This window comes from Thamnophis sirtalis, unplaced genomic scaffold (assembly GCF_051295495.1).
Source record: "Thamnophis sirtalis isolate CommonGarterSnake01/CBP01778 unplaced genomic scaffold, rThaSir2_p1.2 scaffold_7, whole genome shotgun sequence".
NCBI classification, from domain to species: domain Eukaryota; kingdom Metazoa; phylum Chordata; class Lepidosauria; order Squamata; family Natricidae; genus Thamnophis; species Thamnophis sirtalis.
The window spans coordinates 17284548-17301102 of NW_028261387.1; the positions used below are offsets into that span (position 1 = coordinate 17284548).

Consider the following 16555-nt stretch of genomic DNA (forward strand, 5'->3'; position numbering starts at 1 on the left):
CACATCTCATCGTAAATCTTATTTTTCAGTGCTACCACAGCTTCAAATAGTCATTGAATGAGTGATTGGTAATTCTGGATTACCTGTAAATTATTCCATAGGTCGGTAATTTGGCTACAAATGTATCAACTAGATATTTTCTGCTAATACACTGATCATCATTCCACTTATTTTAAGCACGGAGATCATGACAGGATATTGAAGATTCAAGACAGAATTGAATTGTTTCAAATAGTACCTGTTCTCTGAATGTAGTCTAATTTAAGTCATTAATCAATATTTCAAGATTTAAACATGGTTTTTCCTTTTGTATGAACATACTCAAATATTGAGATCATCCAGGCACTTTTCTCTCTTTCATAACATCTGAGTACCTTTGGCTATAAATCAAGAATTTTTTTTTCTTATGCTGCATAAGGTTTTGGGAAATCCCAAACAACAGAGGCCCCTCTACTTTATAGCATATACTTGTTAGCAATGGAAAAGGTATTTAATTTAAAGAATCGGTCTGCTTTTTCAGCTGTTCCTTGTTATAACCTGCATTGAATTTAATTATGTTTTACTGTCTGCTGTTTTGGTAGGTATTCATTTAATCTTTATATGGTTTTAGATTACCATTTTATTTTCAGATGTCATTGGTTTTGGCTACATTTTTTCATATTTCATAGAAAGACAACTAATGTATATAATAGTTAAATATAAACATTATAAGATCGTACAATCTTATAAGAATATATGTGTATGATATATACATATCTGTGTGTTTGTGTGTGATATATATCAAACACACACACACACACACACACACACACTTAAAAACAACTCAAAGAAAACTAAAGCTGTACTGACAAATAACACAAATATTTCATGGTCATGCATAACTGTCAATTAAAAGATGCTAACAACTATAGAATTCTACCTAACAGATCCCCTCGTTGTCTCCTAAATATCACCCTCTAAGGCTGATTTTGCCTAATTGCCTATACTGCTGCAAATGTACATTTTCTGTCGGGCTGCACATTCTACTGCCATCATTTCTAAATTACAGCTTGCTGAAAACCGAGGTAACAGAACTATCATCTTGTCAGGATTGGAAACATAATCGTTTTCACTTTCCCAATTTTATTTCTCTGCTCAATTTAGTGACCACTAGTAATAACCAAATAAAAAAGACTGCATTAGCAATATATAGAAAAAAATGGAACAATATCCAGTAGCAGAGAGTGAAGCTTTTAAACTTCAAATGACAATCTGAATGACATTGGAAGCATGAATAATCTTGACTTACTTTACCCACTTTTTCTACACTTGAATGGCATTTTGTTATAACTTTGTTGGGCTGGATTTGCTTTGCTTATTATAAAAATGTTTCAAAATATTAACACTATAAATATAGCATGCCTTTGTATTTATGAATTTGAAAAAAAATCCTAATATAATATCCTGAAAAAGCATTCAACATTGTCCTTTTAATTTTTTTAAAAAGGTAGTACCTAATTCTAGAAAATTTATCTTCATATATAATATTAGCCTTTTTCAGGAAAAAGCAGTATAGAAATACGTCTAAAGGCTGGAGCATAAAAATTAAATGTCACTAAAATTATAAACAAATTCTGAAATGCTTATTTGATTTTAAATACAAAATATTACTTGTCTCTCAGTCTTTACATAAGTAATATACATGTGTGATTAGTGGTGAAATTCAGATTTTTTTTACTACAGTTCTGTGGGTGTGGCAAGGGAAGGATACTGCAAAATTTCCATTCCCAACTCACTCCTGGAGGAAGTATATTGCAAAATTTCCATTCCCATCCCACTCTGGGGCCAGCCAGAGGTGGCATTTGCCGGTTCTCTGAACTACTTAAACTTTCCGCTATCACTTCTCCAGACCTTTAAGAACCTGCTGAATTTCACCCCTGTATGAGATGTATCACAAACAACTACTGCAGTTATGTCTTTTTAATTTAAAGATCTTAAAGTTATGCAATACTTTTGAATCAAGAATCCCCAAATATAATTGCAATAGGATTAAAATGTTACATATGGGTTAGTTATTTTTTCTTGTATTATTGTATTTCCAAATTTCTAAATTTCAACTTTTCTCATTTAATTTTTGATAATTTTTATTGGTGATATAAAAATGCATTTTTCCTAGAATGGAAACTACTATTAAGTGCCCTGATTACTTTGATAAAGCAAATAATATATTCAACTTATTGGAATTTAATGTCTTACCTAGAGCCAGCCATTGTTATTATTATAGATAATTATATTCAACAATATTTTCTATCAGAGCATCATAAAAGAGACATTCTGCTTATACAGTACATGGAAAAAGCAGGAGCAGGGCCATATCCGTTCCCTTAAATAGCTCGCTGGTAGTCAACTTTTGATGAAAACATTTTTCATGAACTCTTATACATAGTAATCTAATGAATAACTTCTAGTCTGATATATTATTCTACTGTAACTTTTTCTCCCAGATTTCTCATTTAGAGTTTTTCCATGTAGCTCTTGGTTCCAACAAAATAAAAGAAATAAAAGAAATAAAACTATATGCTATATGCTCATTAGAAATGTGCACATTGTGTCAAAAATTTATACATGTAATCTCTGTGAGAAAATAAATACTTAAATTCAATTTTTGTAGTTGTTTTTTTTTTAATATTCAGTAAGTGGAGATGGATGACCAATGCAAGATTCACATTGATATTTTGATTCTATTATAAACCAATAAATGACTAACATTTTTTCAACAAGAATACTTTTTTTCTTGTTTTTTCTTTAAACGTGTTCTATAATTTCTCATGTTTATGGTATACATTTAGTTATTCACTACAGATGAATACATGTAAATGAAAATGACTCACTTTCTTCTGCAGTGCACAATGGAAGATGAAAATAAACATTCCCTGGAAAGCATTAAATACTGTGAAGAGGTATGCCATCACAATAGTCTCCTCGTTGATGTAAAGCAGTCCAAAAGACCATGTTAGACCAAGAAGACATAGGAGAGCAAATGCACCTAAAGCCCAAGACCTGAAAAATAAAATAAAATTAAGCAAGACTACTGAGTTAAAAAAAAATCACAGCACATTGCAAACTTATGCATTACATTTTCACTTGCTATGGTTATCTGTTGCTAGGTTTGCATTCAAACATTTAAAAAAAAATAGCCTTTCAACTATTAAAGAAGGAAACAGTCCTATTCTTTAGTGAAAGCAACAGTGGTAGATGGGCCCTTCCTCTTATTCATGACTGCAAACGTACAGGACTATTTTGAAATGCAAAAAATAGAATCCGTGATCCTATAACCTTTTATCTGTATGTATGTATGTGTGTATGTGCATTTTATCACAAATATTAAGTCATTAATAGAAGCCAGGTTTTTTTTTAAATAAATGTGCTTGAAATCTGACATAACATACACAGATAACATAGTTATACAAGGTTATATGGCAGTTAAGTAGCCTATAACCAGAAGCTCAAAAACTCTGCTAAACTAAGACTATTTCTTCTAACTTTCATAGGAAAATGTCTTACTGAATGTGGTTAAGTATGTGGATTTAGCCGCAATATAAAATCTTTAAAGGATTTCATAATGAATAGTTTCGGGGAAAGAAAAAAAAAAGAAAGAAAGAAATTGCAGAGGACAGCACAGAATGAAAAGGGAAAAGGGATTTATTCATTGCATTCCACATCTAACTAATGATCTTACTTGATAAATGGCTTATTATCTTCATAGCTAGAAAGCATTATAAGCAGAAAAGAGAAACAAAATTATTAGACAGAAATTTAATTTGAAATTAATAAAAAAGCATTTTAGTAAAGTTCATACAAAAATTAGTTAAAAGGAGAGAATTCAAAGTGCAGAGGCAAGCAATTTAAAATAATAAAGGCATTTAAGAATTGAAAGTAGTTTAGCAAATTAGATATTTAGATTCATTAAAATTAGGGACAATCCAAGAAATTGTCCAAATTTTCAAGTTTTTTCCTTTCTTTTTTTCTTTTCTTTTTTTTTTTTAAAGTCATGCTTTAAATTTGTTAATGTAGGGTTCTATCTTACCCAGGTAAGTCCGTATTATAGTAGCCATCACAAACACGGTAATTACTGGTGTAGATGAGAAGACAAAAAGAGGAAGAAAAGGAAGAAAAGAGAGAGATGCTAAAGATTAGCTCTCTCTCTCTCTTAACATGCAACATGCAATGAAGTTGATATTGTGACCTATCTAAGCAATATCTAGCTTGCAATGTTAGGTATCTTGCAAATTTACCCTTGTCACATTCTATTCTCAAAGACAATTTAAAAACCCAGTCTGCAGCACAACTGCTTGGAACTTATTAGAGGCTTATGATAAAATTTATGCAGCCCTCCAGCGTCAGACTAATACAATAACCTAGCCTGAAATAACCCTACGACTTAAACGGTAAAAAGCTGGAATAGGCAACACAAGACTGAAGTGTTTTTAACTAGAAAACTTCAAATCAATTTCTATTCGTTTAACCATAGAAACAGCAGGGATTGAAGCTGAAAGTGCAGACTTTATGTTGCCTAGCTCAGCTCTAAAGAGTGATCCACCACTGTCAGTTTTATTAAATTAAACATTGCTTCAATTTCTGGAAAAGAGAGCATTACGATAAAAAATAATTGTTTGTTAAATTAGCATGAAAAGGAACGGATAACCATCAAGATAGCCATAGTAATAGGAACAAACCCGCTTAGGAGGTCAGAGTTATGACTGGGGAAAGTGCCGAGGACCCCCTAACTGCTGAGAATAATTTAACAAAACAAACCCAGCAGAACAACATCAGCCATGCAGAGAGGAAGGCAATTTCAAGGGGCATTTTAAATGCAAATGAAATGACTGTGCTGCCCTGGAATTTCAGGAAGGCACCAACCCAACGCCTTTGACCACCATGCCAAGGAGAAGTTATTTAATTTCAACCTTGTCTGTAACATTAGAGCAGCGAATGTGTTGAAAGCAAGACTGGTGTTGTTCATTTCTAACTGACATCTGTGGTTCCTGGGAGACAAAGCCATGTGTTCCTAATGGAGGGGAGCTATCAATCAGCTGAAACAATCAGACAAATAATCACAGTTTTGGATCTGAACACATAGCACTTACTTAATGTTTTCCAACCTGCTAGAGTCTGGTTTCAAAGTGTTTGAGTGCTTCACCATTTTGCACAGTGTGATCACCAGGAAGATAAGATTCAGCTGTCAAAACAGATACAAATGAAATTAAACTACTTCAACAAACAGGTTGATTAATGACGATACTCCAGACTAAACAGAAAAAGAGGAAAAGCTATCATTCCCCAAACTATTGTGTGACATGAGTACTCTCAGGAAAGTAGCTTCAACAAAAGATTAGATCAATGGTTAAAAAAAAAAAACCTCAGCAAATATGTTTTTCAGATAACGTCTTGCATTCTTTTCAATGTAAATCAAATTGGTAGAATGCTCGTTTAAAGTTTTATTTTAGCATATTTATATAATATATACAATGCCCAGTGTAAAATGTTACATTATGCAATCATAGTAATAACAAAAGAATAAAAACAATCCAGTGTACTTATATATGCTTCTACAACTCTACCTTTTTGATCACTTAAGGTGCTTAAGGCTATAGGAATAAGAAAAAAAAATCTCTTGTAGGTGAGAAAATCTTTTATTCAAAATTAACTGCAACATGATTTTTTTAAAATTTACTAACAATTTGTTTTCTGCCTTTTTTGGTATGTGTTGGTGGGAATGTTTTCAATGCATGAATTGTCTCCTTTTCAGGTAAATATATTTCTTTGTCATGGCACAAGGTAATAATTAAACACAATTATGATACATCTACAACAAGTCATTATGGAAAAAAATAAAATATAAATTAAAAATAGTATAGTAAAATTGAAATAAACAAATCCTCTTCCAATTATGTATAGTTGCTTTTTCCACACTGGCTCCTGAGCTACCTACTTAATTTGTTTCTACAGTGAAAATTATAAAATGATTTCTGAATCCCATATAAAATTGGCCAATTAAATCTTTAAAATAGGAAACAACAAAATCAAAAATTTACGAACTATAGAATAGTTCATAGAATAGAAAGATAAATAAGCACAAGGCAATAATTTTAGCCTGATGTTGGGTGTGATAGTTTACCATCAATTAACTTCAGTTACAAATGATTCATTTAATGGGTAGATACCCACAAAGTTAATTTTAGCCCCTCCCCCACTTTTACAGGAATGAATAACAACCCATGACTCCCTTCTCCTTCCCCGTATGGAGTCCTTTGCATTCTATAAATTTCTTAGAAATTATTTCATTAACTTTTTCAATGCTGGCTTACCAATGAATATGCCCTCTTCATGAAATTAAAATGTATCTGCCAAAGAATAATAGATTACAAATGACAAATCGTGTATCTTCTGTTTTTCTGCTCTGATGTCTATTGAACACAGGTTTATTTCCTGAAATAGGAGGTCTGAGATCTAATCTTTCTGCCTTTTTCACACAAAACGATTATTGTCAGGCTCGGAAAAGGTAAATATATTGTTTCTAGATTACTTAATCAAACTCTCATCATCCCATTCCCATTCACTTGCTCTTTTGGTGTTTTGGTGATGTAACTGGTTCTCTGCAAAATGGCTTCATGACTTACACTGACAAAACTGCTCATATTTTATGTGTACTGATATTCATATTGCCTTTGTGGAGTTTCTGGTGCCAATTGGGAGAGAGATTACAACTAAGGGGCCAATATTCAGGTCTTTGATGTATTGCATAATGCCATTGGTTGCCTCTTGGGAACTGAACCCTTGGCTGATACAAAAAGAATAGGTTGTAGAATGATCGGCTGACAATTTGGCAGCAAAGAAATTTGAAGCTGTGGTTGAGGCACATATTTATATTAGTCAGATTGTATGAGGTTGTCCCTTGTTTTCATGGCTTAAAGTGTACATAGTTTAGGTCATCACAGTAGGGGTTTTTTTCTTTGTTGTTAAGGCCCCACTGGGGCCAATCAGTGAATATTGTGAGTTTTAATAGTGCCAGAGTTACTAAGTGGGTATAAATGAAACTATTTCATCTCTTGTTTTCATGCTTCTAATTTATTTCTAATTTGTTTCTTAGACTGCCTAGGACCATCAGCATATTAACCAAATGTTACTACTGATATAAATAAAATCTATATGTCAAAATGTTGTATTCAACTTATTTATTTATTGAATTTAAAATGTGACCTAAGCTGTCTAACATGAGCCAGGTATATATAGGTATTAATTGTGACAAGCAGTTATAATTTATCCCTCCCAAAAAGGATGCACAAATCCACAATTCCCAACACCAACCCTATTTGGGTTGGCCAGGAGTGAAGTTCAATTTGGTCTTTGTTCTGATTTATCACTATTAACTACTAACCATATTAGCTATCTTCTACAAGCTACAAACTTTAGGCATGGTTATGATACGTGGTAGATGTACGTTAGTATCACCCGGCTGTTTCGGATGTTATCTATCTTATGCCAGTATAATTATTTATGTGCCACCCATTTTCTCTAGAGGCAACTCTGAACATCTCACAAATTTAGTGATTTAAGCCCAAAATACTTGGAAGGGATTCCTGATATGTGGCATTATAATCTACTTCATGTTATCTATGTCAATAAACTATCAATTAATGGAATCAGCCTAAACAAATCAGCCTGGTTGGAAAATTTGGGTGCAATAAACAAACAAACAAAACAATGCATTCGGAAGCTTCTACTGAAAGAAGAAAAAAGTGGTTGGAAGAAATTGCCCCTGTATTTTATCAAGGATAATAAATCTTCTGCAAATGATATAAGGAGAGGGGTGGAGTGGAAATGAAAGTATCTTAAAAGTACTATAAATCCAAGATGATGTGCCAAATGACAATATGGCATAGCATGATTCTTCTCTGTATCTTAGTGAATATAATATAAAGCAATAAACTCATGTTCATTATCTGAAAAGCAACACTTAGAAACCTTTCAAATATAAGCAAGACATTTATAGAACCTTTCCTAAAATTATTACAATGAAAGAATAGCATCATGATAAAGAGAGGCAAAGTTTCCTGAAAGATAACTGCCTTAGACTCCTGTTATTAACCATGACAACAACAACAACAACAACAACAACAACGAAAACCACAATCTTCTATACTTTATTCTGTTTCTGAACACAAGTATGTAATTCGATGTCTGTGTGTTTTGATGTTACATTTGTTTTGCCACGTACACCCTCATATGGGCCTATGATCAGGGGGGGGTCTGACAGCCACTACTGCCAGTTTCGCTCATGGATGTGCTTTGCTTGCACATGGGGTGAAATCACACTGTCATAGTTCAGCTATCTTTTTAACCAAACTTCAAATATAGGCATTTGAAAGAATGAGAACTGGAAAAGTTTATCTCTGAGAGAAATTTTCATTCCTGTTCTCACGCAATATTGAGAGTAAAAAAATAAAATAAAGATATGACTGTATTTTATATTTATTACTCAGTTATTTCTTCACTTCCTTTGCTCCCTTACTTGTGTGTCATTTTATAAAACAGATTGCTTGAATTTTATATTGCAGATCTAAATTCACAATTCTATAGAGTTGAAAAATGCATATAGCTTGTCTAATGTTCATTAGTCTATACTGACAATGGTATCTTATTTTAATAACTCAAGATAATAATAACATTTTATTCTTTATATGGCCATAAGGCCAATATATATGTAAGCCTTCCCCTTTCTTCTTATTATAGGAAAACTCTAGAATGTTCAATGTATGATTGATCTCATTTTATCCAAGTTTCTTGAATTTAAAACACCCATGAAACATCCTGCATCTTGCATAAAGCGTTTTGAAATGTAAGTTATGTTCACAAAATCGGAGAGACTTTACCCATATTTGGATCAGCAAATCAAAATTTACTGTCTAGTATTTTATTTTATTGAGCATAAAAATCCAAGGGCACTAAGGATAGTTAATATTTACCTTCTTAAAAACAGAAATTATTGAACTGTTTATTCACCATTCATGAGACAAAGTCTTTTTTTGTGAAATGTTTGTGTAACATTTTAGGATACAATTCCTAAAAGTTCAGGAAGCTTTTTCACCAAAGCCCAACATGAACGGCAAGATTATCAGCTCATCTGGAAATATCTAAGATGAATGTGGATTTTCTTTTGCTGGTGATTGTAGAGTTTAAAAGAGCACAGAGTTAATTTTAGAGGCAAAAAAAAAAATCCACTTAACCAAATCTTAGTTTAAAATTCATTTCACCTAAGCTGAAGACTTGACATGGATTGAATAAGAAGGGGAAAAAAAGAACACAAGCTGAAGTAACCTCCCTGAACCGCACAAGTTCTGACTCTATTTGCCATCCCTGGAGTTTTTTGTTGTTGTTTTTAATTACCAATTCAACTCCAAACTGCGAGCTGCACTGGCTACCTGTTGATCTCCGTGTGCGCTTCAAGGTGCTTCTTACCACCTACAAAGCCCTTCATGGTAGTGGATCTGCGTACTTGAGAGACCGCCTCCTGCCAATCACCTCCTCTCGACCCATTAGATTTCACAGATTAGGCCTCCTCCGAGTGCCATCTGCCAGCCAGTGCCGGCTGGCAACTACACGGAGGAGAGCCTTTTCAATAGCAGCTCCGACCCTCTGGAACGATCTCCCCATGGAGATTCGTACCCTCACCACCCTTCAGACCTTCCGCACAGCCTCAAGATCTGGCTATCCCATCAGGCCTGGGGGTAAAGAATATAATCCGCCCCCACCCGAATGTTGAATGAATGTTGCTCGATTTTAATTATATATTGTGTTTATATGTCATCGTATGTTTCCCCCTCCCATACAAGTTGTTAGCCGCCCTGAGTCCCCTCAGGGAAAAGGGCGGCCTATAAATAAACTCAACTACAACTACAACTACAACTGGCTCAAGAACCTTCCTTTAGCCATACAAGCCCCATTCCTTTCTGGAACATGTAGCATGAAGAAGACTTCTAAATGTGTTGCAAACTGAACTCTCACTGAACTGGATAAATTATTAAAATTGCAGATGGAGCTAACCAAATGACAAGAACAGTTCCTGACATGTCATGATCCGGGCTTCATTAAATCATTTCAGGCATACTAATAGTTTTTTTGCCACTCATTACTTATACATAGATATGCATTACTTATATACATAGATATAACAACCCTGGTTTCCCACAGGTAGACATAAAAAAAAATCTAAAAAATTCTTAGACTGGAATGGCATGACAAATACTTTCCTTTTTTAACAAAGTGGAAAAATGATTCTGAAAAGGTATCATTCTTTAGTTATCTAAAGTCAATTTAACACTACCTTGTGTCCCCGAAAATAAGACCTCCCTGGATAATAAGCTCAATTAGGCTTTTGAGCACGTATGCTAAAATAAGCCCTCCCCAAAAATATTGCAACACAGCAGCAGCCATGAGGTGATCACACTTGCCGCCTTCCGAACCTCAAAAATAATAAGATCTTCCCAAAAATAAGACCAAGTGCTTATTTCAGGGGTAAAAAGAAAATAAGACCCTGGGTTATTTTGGGGAAAACATGGGTACAACAGCATAAAACATATAAATTACTTGACTTTTCACAAAATCATTCTTTTTTATATTTTATATTATTTACATTTAAAAGTGAGGTTGGATTGGAGATATTGTCACAAAACAAATTAATTAAAAAACTTTCTACTATTTATTCTATGTCTATGAAAATATCATCTTCCTTTTAAATTAACTGACTTTATAATTCTTTTTTTAAAGTGCAGAATGTATTTTTAGCTCCTTTGTGTTGTTGAGTTACATAAATATCAGGAGGAAACTCAACAGATTAAAGGGAAGAATTCCTTCCAACTCCAAAGTCTCTTTCTCAGCAATTCTTTGTTTCTAATTTATAGGAACAATACGAATTGTATTCTTAACTTCCCATTTCTCCCTCATTCTACTTCAGCCATTTGGAACTGAATAGATAGGGATAAATCCCATTCTTCTTTATAAAAGTGATTTTAAAATGCAATTAATTGTATCAGTACCAATCAAACATTTTGGAGTCTTTTGTCTATGAGATAAATTTGGAGTTGCTTTCCTATATTTTTAAATTTTGAAAGTGCGTGTTAAGTTTCAGTGTTATACTGTTTATATATATTATAGTGTTTATGTTTGTTATTCATATTTTGCCAATTAATTTGATAACATTAAAATATTTAGAAATGTAAAACAAATATTAAAAATATTAAACAATTAATAATTCTAAATTGAAAAGACTTCATGCTATCTATTTTATAAAAGTATTTTGGGGAATAGATTTTTTAACCTCTCAGAAATTTATCACACTATATATATACTACATATATATATATATAGTACATTTATTCCAGTTTTTTAAAAATAAATATAGCAAGGTCAAACATAGGGCATTTACTTATGCTCTATGTTCACCTACCATGAACATTAGATTATGAGAAAAAAATATTCAAACCACATTAAATAGGTATTTTTCTTGAATCACATATATTACACTACATTTGTACATTTTAAAATATATACACATGTTACTTTAACTACACAAATTGATGCTGTCTTAGCACTTAAATTTAAGACTACTACTTTCATACTGAATATAAAAATTCTGGCTTCCTAAATATTTGTTACTGGGCAACTAATTCTCCCTTTCAAGAGGGGGAAACAAGGACAACCCCCTCATCATATTCTAACTCTAGGATATTAATTTATGTTATTTAAAACTTTTTAAAAGGAGTGGATTATTATAGTAAAAGTGAAATATTCAAAGATGAAACAGGCTTTTTACTAACAGTTAATATTAATCCCTTACAAAATATCTTAACTAGTTTCTAATGTTCAAATGTAGCTTACACATTTTAATTTTTTTCTATAATAAGGAGGGTTTTTAAAAACAAAATAACCAAACATCTAATCTGCAATTATTTTATTAACATATTCTTCAACAAATTCATATTTCTCCCAACCAATACTTTCAAAAATATGTGGCATATTTGTAAATGGTTAAATGCTAACAGCAGCTTTTGAAGTGATAACGCAAGCATGGCCGTATTTTTATAATGATGGTAATTGTAAATTCTTGAATTATGTTGATTGTCCATTTATGCTTATGATTCTTGTTTGGCTACAATATTCACATTCAACTGTTTCAGAATCATTACACTTCCCTTTTTTTTTTTTGGTGGGGACGATTAGAGGGCAATGCAATTGCTAGACAAGAATTACTGCAAGGAACTCTGCAGTGATTGCTACCTGCTGTTTCATATTTTCTGAAGTTGGGAATACTGTTCCCAAAGGCCTTCCACTTCTCAGCCTAAATGATTTGCAGGATAATAATGTCATGGCTGGTAAATAATAGTGGACTCTAACTGTACATGGTCAATACGATTAAATGTCCATCACCCTGATTTCTATTCTGACCTGGTTAGAAGCAAACAGCAATATCTGCAGCAATGCCCAAGGCTCAGACAAAATGTAATGTTTAGAAAGAAAGATAAGAACAAACTGAACAAAGAAGTGAGAACAATATTTTTTTTTTACAAATATAAATATAAATACATTCACATATTCTCAAACATATGTACGAATATAGATGTATTAAACAGGCATACTTTGTGCCTTCCTATAGAGAAAGAGAGAAAAGAGATGGAATAGACTTTCTGAATTCTTTTTAATCATACTATTTTTAATTATTATATGTATATCCAGAGAAAGTATCATTTTTACTACTCCCTATTGTTAATACCACACTTCTGTGGTTTTGTTAAACTATTGCTCATTGTGAAGTTAAAAAACAAAACATACTTCATTAACTAAATATTTTTTACTAAATTTGTACAGATCAACCTCATTCAATGAGCTATGGAGTTGAAAACATGTTGCATAAAGACAATTCGTTAATATGAGCAAGTTAAACAAGTCAGTGCAAAGCTTATGCAAGCTTATTCCTTTTTATGGGCATTGAAGAAAAAAGGTTGAAGAGAGTGAGCATAAGAACGTTAAACAGGGAACAAGGAATAGTGCAGTATATTTTACTGTTTCATGTGTCCTCTATACTCACTTACATCAATCATGACTTTAAAGAAGACAGAAAAATTTATAGAACAAGTTCTCTAACATTACATACTACTTGAGAGGATTCAAAGAATGGAAACTGGAAACGGGATCCTCTTTTAAGTAAGAAAGCCTGCAGTAATGAAATTCAAATTTATTTACTACCGGTTCTGTGGGTGTGGCAGGGGAAAGATACTGCAAAATCCCCATTCCCACCCCACTCTGGGCCAGTCAGAGGTGGTATTTGCTGGTTCTCTGAACTACTCAAAATTTCTGCTACTGATTCTCCAGAACCTGTCAGAACCTGCTGAATTTCACCCCTCCTTGTACTGTGATAATTATTTTTTAATACAGATTACCAAATATATTACCAAAAGAGAGCTCTATAAGGAACAATGAAACTAAATATTGTCTTCATGCCATAATACCATAATAACCATGAACCCATTCATAGCAATTATTTACCATAACCCTTGTTATAAATTGTAATCTGTAATTGTAAAAGCACCTGGAAGTACAACTGTTATATACTATGCTATGTGTCAATGATAAGCAGCTTTTCCATATTGTCCAATCTAGATAATTGCTAACTGCTGACATTGCTAGATTTGCCTGCTACCTAAATGTTGAAAGAAAAGTATGCTGATTCAGTCTATAATTAATTATTATGCATCTTACCATATAAATTGATTTCATAATTCTTCATTAATTTGATGGGAAAGACCACTCACTTTGGTCCAAATTAGCATGAAGACGACTAGTTAATTCAGCAGCCCTTCTCCACCTTTCTTTCTCATTTTAAGATTGTGCCATTCAAAAGCTAATCATGATGGACAAATGGCTCTTCTAACCCATATAAGGCATAATGCAGCGGAACGGGGAATTTAGACAAACACGGAGAGTGCATTCCTTCTTCTTAGCCAACAAAAAAAATTCCACCTCCCTTTGTTTTGGATTATTTGTTATATTAGTTCTCTTCCTGTTTTTAAGTCCAAGCCACTGATCTCAGTCGCTTGTTATGGATAATATGATTACTTTGATTTATTTAAGTTGTTATAATCATTGTATTTTTGAATATGTGTGTGTGTGTGGATATGTTTGTACTTACAAAGCTGGTAAGTTTTTCTTAGAAGATAAAGAACTAAAGTCCTATTCAATCATTGCTATTTCTATTTTCTGAGATATGATACATTTTGTAATTTAGACATAGAAACAGGGTACACAAAAAGTACTAGATAAGTTAACTTTGTATAATGATGTAAAGGCTAATGTGATATAATTATCTTTGATAACATCTCAAAATAAAGATGTTGGAAAGGAATTAGACATTTCAATTTTAAATGCAAATGACAGACTAAAGGTATCTGACTCCAACAGGTGACTACAGTAGTTAGAAAGCACACATTAAAAATTAATGTGTGCTTTCTAATTAAAAAGGTGTAAACTTTAAATAAAAGGAATAAGAAACACTCCTATATGAGTGCCTTTGAGTTCAACCGATTTTTTTCTAATAGTTATATTACAATTATACCCTAAATAAATTCAATTAACTATCCATATTTAATTACTCCAGTGATCTGTATGTTGTTACTCCTCAAATATGACTGTTTACAATTTTCACAAATTAAAACAACATATCTACCGTATTTTTCAGAGTATAAGACACACCTTTTCCCCTCAAAGACGGTGAAAATCTGGGTGTGTCTTATACACGGAATACAGCATTTTTGGCCATCTGAAACCCCACCCCCTTCGCAAAAATGGATGTGGATAGGATTTGGGATCACTGCAAAGTGCTCCTGGGGGTTGGGGAGGGCAAAAACAAATATAAAATGGGCCATTTATTGTTCATTTTTGCCCCCCCCCCCCAGCTCCCAGGAGCACTCTACAAGTCTCCTAAAGTCTATGTATGCCTCTTTTTTGTGTGAAAAACAGACTATTTTTTGCTCTTTTTTGCTCCCCACCAGCCTCCAGGAGCACTTTGCAGGCCTCTCAAACTCTCTTCATGCCCTGTTTTTCAAAAAGAAAAAAAAAAGAGGCAAGCACAGAGTTTGGGAGGCCTGCAGAGTACAAAATCTTTTTTATAAATTTACCTCTTCAAAATCTTGGTGCGTCTTATATTCCGGTGTGTCTTATACTCTTAACTGGTATTCAGTTTAAAAGTTTTTACTACTGTCCACCAGTTAAAAATTCTTTCCAAAGATTTTGCAGAAAGGAACTCTTTTCTTCCATTTACATAAAGATCAGAAAGTTGGAGGAAGCTATTTCACAGTAAAAAATGATCACCTATAAGGTTATTTTTCTAGGCCCTAGTTCTCTTGATTTATCAAGAACTAGTATCTATAGTAGTCTCTTCTGGTTATACAATGTATGGCATGAAGCCAGATAAGAAGGTATCTGGCTGCAAAGGTAACTGGAGACACAGGTGGTACAACACTTTGTTGGTAATTACAGCATCTTGAATTGGGCCAAGAAATACATGTTTCTCCTGCAAAATACATGTTGTTCTGCTGAATTGGCTAGCAAAAGAAGAGCAGCATTCTGTGTCACATGCAGCTTCCAAGTTCTCCTTAAGGGCAGCCCATGTAAAGTGAATTAGTAAATTACTGATTAGTAAATCAGTAAATTTAACTGAGATATAAAAATGGCATTTGCTGCTTTCAATGTGCTTTAGTCCAGGAAAGGGTGCAACTTAAAAACCAACAAAACAGGCTAACTTATTTTTTTTGTCTAGTCTGCACCTCTTATAAAAAGACTCAGAGAGAACTGAGTCTAGAATAACTCTTAAACTATGTGCCAATTCATTCAGGTGAAATTCAGCTCATGGAATTAGAAAATGTCTCTGCCAGTATTACTTCCACCTTGCTGGTATTTCATCCAAGCTCATAGACATAAACATCTATAGTTCTAATCATTTCTATGTGCTGATCTAGGAATCTTCTTAAGTTGTTTATCTCCTGTTGCTATTTAGTAAAACAAGGAGCCCACTTGGATCAATATCCAAGAAGCTGCTGCTTAAGAGTGGTCTTAAGAAGCCCATTATTGTCTTCATATTCCAGATGTGTCCACTGAATCACTGGAACATTTTACAAGTACCTACTGGAAACCAACTGAACCCATAAATATTATGAGTTAAACCATCTTAATGGTTCCATATGGAAGTTTGTAGAGGCCACAAGCACAGGTGGTGTACTGTTTCACTCAAACTGGTAACGGAAATCATGGCTGGGCCTACCACCTGGGCTCTATGCTATCCTATTTAGGCATGTTTTTGAGGCTGGGTGCATGTATGGAAGGTGCACGCATGAGCAAAGTGCATGTGCAGAAGACTGGGTGCATGCGCGGAAGGGCTGCACAGCAAACCGGTAGTTACAAAATGTGAAAACCATGTTAGCCTCAGATGTTAACTGGGCTAAAAGTCAATGCTAGATCCACAGTC

The 16555-nt window shown here is 33.4% G+C and overlaps 1 protein-coding gene across 31 annotated transcripts in view; it reads right to left on the reverse strand.

Annotated features, from left to right (window-relative positions):
- Window positions 1-16555, reverse strand: part of ADGRL2 (adhesion G protein-coupled receptor L2) — a 220753-nt gene that overhangs the window by 13699 nt on the left and 190499 nt on the right. For 13 of the 31 annotated variants that reach the window (XM_087719401.1, XM_087719407.1, XM_087719404.1 and 10 more), the window contains 2 exons: window positions 5127-5218; window positions 2871-3039 (listed from right to left, as the gene is read on the reverse strand). In XM_087719401.1, coding sequence (XP_087575527.1) covers window positions 2871-3039; window positions 5127-5218 — 261 coding nt within the window. Of the gene's footprint in view, window positions 1-2870; window positions 3040-3718; window positions 3746-4066; window positions 4112-5126; window positions 5219-16555 lie in introns of all 31 variants that reach the window. The other 18 variants (XM_087719398.1, XM_087719393.1, XM_087719400.1 and 15 more) reach the window with 2 other exon arrangements.